This window comes from Galeopterus variegatus, unplaced genomic scaffold (genome assembly GCF_000696425.1).
Source record: "Galeopterus variegatus unplaced genomic scaffold, G_variegatus-3.0.2 Scaffold209, whole genome shotgun sequence".
Classification (NCBI taxonomy): domain Eukaryota; kingdom Metazoa; phylum Chordata; class Mammalia; order Dermoptera; family Cynocephalidae; genus Galeopterus; species Galeopterus variegatus.
In genome coordinates this window covers 825,497-833,019 of record NW_007726320.1, presented here as the reverse complement: position 1 = coordinate 833,019, position 7,523 = coordinate 825,497, and the positions used below count along the sequence as shown (strand labels likewise).

At 48.4% G+C, this 7,523-nt stretch overlaps 1 protein-coding gene across 1 annotated transcript; it reads left to right on the top strand.

The window, feature by feature from the left end:
• Window positions 1–864: 864 nt before the first annotated feature.
• On the top strand, window positions 865–6,935 carry HPCAL4 (hippocalcin like 4). The gene is made up of 3 exons (XM_008565865.1): window positions 865–1,125; window positions 2,842–3,057; window positions 4,399–6,935. Exons 1-3 carry the CDS (start codon window positions 880–882, stop codon window positions 4,594–4,596), a joined length of 660 nt encoding a protein of 219 aa, XP_008564087.1. The 5' UTR covers window positions 865–879; the 3' UTR covers window positions 4,597–6,935.
• The last annotated feature ends 588 nt before the right edge of the window (window positions 6,936–7,523 follow it).

Here is a 7,523-nt window from a genome sequence, read left to right as displayed (position 1 = left end):
CGCCCCCCCCCCCCCCCCCCCCGCCCCCCCCCCCCCCCCCCGGGTTATCTCGCTCACTGTAGCCAAAGGAAAAATTCTAAGACACATATCTTCCCTCTGGGTCCCCTGCACCTACTTCAGGCCCTGGTATATTATAAGCATTCTGTAAGTGTGGTAGAATGAATGCTGTCTTTCTGGCCCTTGCTTAAAAACCCCCAGGAGTTTCTGTCCCTTACAGGTAAAGTTCAAACTCCTTGGCATGGATTGAACACCCTTTGTAATCAGCCGTCTACCTCTCTGACCCAGTTGTGAGTTATTGAAGGTTGGCTTGTGTCTGCTTTATCTTCATCACTAGCGCAGGGCCTAGCACACAGTCAGCCTCAATAAATGCCCAGGGAGTGAATGGGTTAATTAAAAGCAGAATGTAATCAGGCTCATCAATGCTACAGGCTAGAGTTTCTATTTGTGCAGAGGAAGGAGGGAGAGAAGCTTCCTGCTGGGGTGGCCCAGGAAAGCCTTGAGGAAGAACTTGGGAGAGTTGCTGGGGGACACCTGCGTCAGGTCTGTGGTGGGAGAGGAGTGTGCTGGGGAGGTGGGTGCTGAGTGTAGAAAGCCTGCAGAGCAAGGAGAGGGGCTGAGGCTTTATTCTCTGGGCTGTGAGAGGTATGACCAGAAGGAGAGGATGAAGACTGTGGGTCAGTGAGGACAGGGGAGACCTGGGGACTGGAGATCCGGGGCCATGAGAGGACCGCTGAGGGAAGGAAGGTGGGCCCTCCCGGGGAAGGGGTGGGGTGAAGGATGGAGCCCTGCCGCAGGAAGGTGGGGTTCGTCGGGGGTGGTGGTGAGAGGATTCCCGGCGGTGGGAAGGTGGGGCTCCTTAGGGGAGGCGGGTCCTGTCCTATGGAGAACGTGGGGACCGCTGCCGAGGCGAAGGCAGTGCTCTGGGCCAAGTCGGAGGGAGCCCTCTGTCCCCCAGGCCCCGCCATGGGGAAGACCAACAGCAAGCTGGCCCCCGAGGTGCTGGAGGACCTGGTTCAGAACACGGAGTTCAGCGAGCAGGAGCTGAAGCAGTGGTACAAGGGCTTCCTGAAGGACTGCCCCAGCGGCATCCTCAACCTGGAGGAGTTCCAGCAGCTCTACATCAAGGTGGGCGGGCCGGGCCGGGGCGGGCCGGGGCGTTTAATTCATTACACATTCTCTTATCAAACTCTCATTCTCTCCTGTTTTTGTTTTCACTTTTGTATTTCCCTTAAAAACATGCAGGATCAACCCTACAAATACCCCCACCCACAAACAAACAAACCCAAACACTCCACCATAGTTTTTTCAACTTTGTTCTTCCCTCAAGACACCCGCTCAAGTCTTAATCTACTACCAAACTTCTTGAAAAAACAATCTACAAAGGCTGCTTTCTCCCCTGCCCCCCTTCGTTAAGCAGGTATTTCTTGGTCATTTGCCATTTGAGTTTCAGCACTATCAATATATAAAAATTACATTCCCAGATGTCACCCATGACCTTCAAAATCACCAGCATTTTCCATTGCCTCTGAAGGACCAACCACACCCCTTTCTATTCTGTGGCTCTTCTGTGCTGTTCCTTATCACTTTGGTGTTGCTTCTTACTCATGCTGATCCATCTTCTTTGCTATGATTTCTCTATTTGTACAGTTTTTTCAAAGTTTCTACCTTTGATACATTTTTTTCCTCTAATCTTTCTCCTTTAGCAATTTCATTTGCTCCTCAGACTCCAGCTGTGCCTGCTATGGATCCAAGTGTACATTTCCAACCAACAGCTCCTTCCAAAACTTCAGATCCATGTTTGCTGTAGCTCATGAGGTATTTCCACCTATCTCATAACAACCCTTAAATCAAAAAAACACACAAATGGCTGAACTCATCCTCTGGCCTCCCTGAACAACCTCCTTCTGCTCCAACCTCTAACAAATTAATTATCTTTATATCCATATCTATAGCAGTATCTATAAATCCCAAATCAAATGCCAGTCAAATGTGACAATTTCATGGTAGTCTGTAAAACTGCCTGTTGTAATACTGTAAGGGGATTATTTCTAGTTTATATATTTTCTACAAATACAGATGATCTGGTAAGATGCCATCCCCTTCCTTTTGCATGAGAGTGTATTTATTTGTCCATTAAGGTAGTTTAAGAGTTTCGAATCCAGCACCTGAAGTAGATGAAGTTGAGACTTTGTCCAAAATAAATGCAATATATAGATTGACCTGGGAGTTTCTTGGCTATGTGATGTTGTAATTAGTATAATGGCAGAGTGGTTAAGCTGGAATCTCTGGCTTGGGTTGTCTCTGGTTTAAAATGTCCACATCCACCACTTTCTAGCAGTGTGAATATTTCATGTTACTTTTATTTTTCTGTGACTCGGTTGCTTTATCAGTTAAGTGTGGAAAATAATAACAGGGGTGTTACAAAGGAATGGAAATCATCAAGTCGAAGGTATACCTGTTCCCCAATGTTCATTGCAGCACTCTTTACAATAGCCAAGAGTTGGAACCAGCCCAAATGTCCATCAACGGATGAGCGGATACGGAAAATGTGGTATATCTACACAATGGAATACTACTCAGCTATAAAAACGAATGAAATACTGCCATTTGCAACAACATGGATGGACCTTGAAAGAATAATATTAAGTGAAACGAGTCAGGCAGAGAAAAAGAAATACCACATGTTCTCACTTATTGGTGGGAGCTAAAAAAAATAAATAAACAAATTAATTTACCCACAAACACACACACACAAAAAAAAAACCGGGGGGGGGGGGGGGGAGGGGAAGATATAACAACCACTACTTTTTTTTTTGAAGTTCTTACAACAAGAAAATGGAGGGGACACACTACGGCGACGCCTCCAAGTTCGCGCAGCACGCTTTCCGCACCTTCGACAAGAATGGCGACGGCACCATCGACTTCCGGGAGTTCATCTGCGCCCTGTCGGTCACCTCCCGCGGCAGCTTCGAGCAGAAACTCAACTGGGCCTTTGAGATGTACGACCTGGACGGAGACGGGCGCATCACGCGTCTGGAGATGCTGGAGATCATCGAGGTGCGCTGGGGCGGAACCGAGACGCCAGGGTGGGCTGGGACAGGGCCCCTGTCTTCGCGGCCAGCCCTTTGTCCTCTCCAGCCACCCTCCTCCAGGGCCTCAGGAGCCTCCTCGCTGCTCCCCGGCTTTCCCCAGCTCTCCCCCTAGCCTGCCTCCCAGGATCCGGTGGTACAGGCCCTGCGCTCAGTGCATTACCCAACAACCGATGGGGTAGTTACTGTCGGAAACCCCATTTTACAGATGTGGAAACAGGTAGCAAGTGGGGAGTCATGATTCAAATTCAAGCGTCTGACTCCAGAGCCTAAGTTCTTAACTCATTCATTCTTTCTGCAGATATGTATTGAGTGCCTGCCATGTGCCAGGCCTTCTTCAATGTTCTGCTTTCATGGGAAGTTCCTTCTAGTAAGACATTAAATACATTTTTAAAAACGATAAATAAACCTATGTCATGTCAGGCAGAAAGTGATATGAAGAAGATAAGCAAAGCAAAGTAAGGGGAGAGAGGGATGGAGAAAAAGTGATTTTATATAAGGTAAAAAAGTGAGCAGCACCTGAATACAGTGAGAGAGCAAACCCCAAGAAATCTGGAGGAAGAGCGTCCTATACAGAGGAGAGAATAAATGCAGGTTAGACTGGTGTGCAGGGCCCAAGGAGTGGCCTGGAAGCCAGGGTGGGAGGAGAGATGTGAGTGGAGGGGAGAGTGACAGAAAGGTGGTCCCGGAGGGAGCCAGGAGCCCAATCACTCAGCGTCTGCTAGACCAGGGTGGAAACTTTGGTTTTACTGTGAATGACATGGAAAGTGATAGAGGGCTCTCTCTAGGTGGAGAACAGACTCTGGCGTGAGGGAGGGCAGCAGAAGCAGGGAGACCAGTCAGGAGCTGATGGATAGTACAGTGACAGAGGAGCCGTGGAAGTGGCAGGAAGTGGTTGGATGCGGGACTGATTGCAAGTTAGGGCTGACAAGTTTTGTTGGAGGATCGGATGTGGAGTGTGAGAAGGAGGGGAGTCAAGAATGGCACCAGCGTTTTTGGTCTGAATAACTGGCAGGATGAAGTTGCTACTTACTGGGCAGGAATGCTGGGGGAGGAGCAGGCTGGGGGTGAAGAGCTAGGTTTTAGGCATACTTAGTCTAAATAAACATTATTTAGTCTAAATAAATAATAAGACGCTCATTAAATATCCAGTCTTAATGACTATATATCACCTTCCAGTATCCTCACTACCCCCCAGTATTCTCCTTGCCCACCCTCAGATTCCTTTCATTCACCTCCGACTATCCCTGCCCCTGTGGGTTCACCCCTTTCATTCACCCCGACTATCCCTCCCGCCTCCCCCCATCAGGCTATCTACAAGATGGTGGGCACCGTGATCATGATGCGCATGAACCAGGATGGGCTCACGCCCCAGCAGCGTGTGGACAAGATCTTCAAGAAGATGGACCAGGATAAGGATGACCAGATTACACTGGAGGAGTTCAAGGAGGCGGCCAAGAGTGACCCATCCATTGTGTTGTTGCTGCAGTGTGACATGCAGAAGTAGAGGCTGGTGAGGGGCAGGGCCCCTGGGCAGGAGGGGCAGGGACCCCTCCCAACCTAATGACCTCTCTGGCTGGCCCTTCCCCAGGGGGAGGGACACTCCAGCCTCATTCTCTGGCCCACCCACTCCTCTGCCCATGCCTTTCCTCCGCTCATTCAAGATCCTCGAGGGACCACCTCACCCTGCAAAAGAGACAGGTCCTCTGGTGTCCTGTTGTCTAGCCCCACCCCCAGCCTTGGCCCAGAACCAACATCCATTGGGCATAGGAGAGTTGGCTTTTGTCCCAAGAGGCAGGGTTAAGGAGGGGGGGCCTGGGTCCTACATTGAAATTCTGTTGCTCCTGGGATTATGCTTTATAGAATATGGTCCCACAGGCCCTAGTTAAAGGGCCAAATTGGGTCTGTCCTATCTGAGGGCCCCGATTCCTTAAAGGCGATCTCTGCCCTACCCCCTCGATTCTACCTGGCCCCTCTGGCCTCTGCCTTTGGAGCATTCATTCAGTCCTTTCCTCAGCCAGTGTTTATTGAGCACTTGTTCGATGCCGGCACCTCTAGGTGCTAAGGATATAGTAGTTTACAAGATATATTCCGTGTCCTCTGGAAGCTCACAGTGGTCAAGGTCCTAGACAGGGATGTTCAGCACAGCTGAGCAGAGGTGCAGTGAGGCTGCTTAGCTTAAGAGGAGCTATTACACCTTCCAGCTCAGCTCCACACAAAGCTGCAGGAGGATGAAATGAAAAGCATTTCCTAAGAGACATGTGAATGAAAGTTTCAAGAAAAATGGAAATTTATTCTAATACTTATTTTTCTAGTACCCTTTAAAAGAGCTAAAGTCATTTTATTAGCTTAGGATATTAAAATGTACTCTATATTACTTGGTTTCTTATAAAGTGATCAAATGAATGTAGAAAATGCTAATTATCAGGGGCCGGGGGAAAGCTGAGGAAAAAAGGGGAAAATGCCACCAAACTTACCAGATAACACTTTTTCTTAACAGGCTAAGTCCCAAGTCATCACCATGAGTAGTTTTTGCAGCTTCTGCTGTTTCCTTTTTATTACCTTTTTCAATTCAACAAGCAACTCTCTATTCCACACTTACTCTGGTTGGGTGCTGACTTCAGAGACAGAAAAAACAAGGTTTGCCGAGAATGAGACAAGTGTATATCCTACATCTTGATAGTTCGTTTCTGGATTTGGTTTAGTTTCAGTGATGGGCTTGTTCTTTCACTGCTACAGAAGCAGAAGGAGCTAAAAGAAAAGGACCACCTGGCCACTGTTTAGGCTCCCAGGCTGGATTTATGGACCAAATGCCTAAAATATGCTGGGCATGCTCCATTTGAAAGGCTTTTCTAAATCCTAGATCTGCCAGGTAATTCATCATCTTACAAGTGCACTCTCTGCTTTCCAATGCCTGCTCTCCAATTTTGGATCCATGAGCTATTCAGCTGCATGCTTTGACTGCCAGAAAATTTCATCTGCTTCTTCATCGAGTCTTTCACTTTACTTTCTCCTGTATTTATGATCAGAAATGAGCTTTGATGTGCAGTGACTGTTGATTTCCTCTTGAATTGCTGGTGAAAACAGTCTAGTACACAGGCGTGTCAGCCCGGGGTGAGAGTAGGGAATGATTGCTGAGCTAGGGCCTGGGGTAGCTGGGATTGCATCTGTAGGAAAGAGATGCACCATGCCCCTCGCTTCTGAGTGCTCACCTATCCTGCCTCTCTGCAGGTGGAAACCCTTGGGGATGTTGACCTTTGGTCCTAAGCTCTATTCAACCTTCCTTCTTGTGGCCCTTGGAAGTGGTAAGGCCACTGGGTTGCCACCCTCTTTCTATCCTGTGACAGTCACATGGTGAGGCTGGGGAATGGACATCCTCAGTCAGTAACTAGCAGGTATTTATCCAAGGGATGTCCATTGCTCTCAGGAGCTGGCTATTAGGTGTGTCTTGTGCTGTCAGTCAGCACCACAGACACATGGATACTCAACAGCCTGACTCACCTGTGACCTGATTCTTCTGGTGGAGGTTTTTTTACCAAGCGGGGTTCCTTCCCCTGCAAATGTCAAATCCAACCTCATTCACAATCACACAGAAGTTCATGGCTTTGAAAGGCTCGTAGGGATTTTCATTCTCTTTCTCCAGACTTGAAAGCTGGTTCAGAGAGGGGGAGTCCCTTGTGCAAGAGCACACAGTCAAGAGGTGACACAGTGCCAAGACTTGAACCTAAGGTTCTAAGAGGATTTCTTCCCTTCAGAGTCTCTTCTCTGCTCGTTTCTGTGACTGAGTTGTGCAGAGGTTGAGTGTGGCACAAGCCAAATTGGTTTTCGTCTTTTTTTTTTTTTTTTTTTAAAGGTAAGAGACACAAAGAGACTGGTAAGGGGATCTTAACCTTTGGCTTGGAGTTTTCAGCACCACGCTTAGCCAGTGAGCTAACTGGTCATCCCTATATAGGGATCTGAACCCGTGGCCTTGGTGTTATCAGTACCATACTCTCCTATGTGAACCATGGGCCGATCCTTGGTTTTCGTCTTTTATAAGCTTCCTGCTAAGAAGTTTCTGAGGCTGTGGTCTTCCAAAAGGGAATAGGGGCTTGACTGAGGTCCCCACATTTCCAAGCATCCTGTTTTCTCTGTTAATGGGCCAATGCTGTCCCGGGTGGCCTTGGAGTTGGAGCCCTGGGAGCATCTTGCCTTGTCTTTACCTCCATCTTCCTCCCTAAGAGAACTCTTTCTGTTTTTTCCAAGCTGGCAGGCAAGTCCTACCCACGAGGGCATGTTTGATCACTCCAGGCTTCTGGACACATACCCATGGGTGATATTTGCTGATCAGGCCAAGGATTCTCTGACAGCCCAGCAGTGTGAACACATAATGCCAGGCCAGGAACTGAGACCACCATCTCGCTGATGGGAAGAGCCACAGGTGGGCCAGGCCTT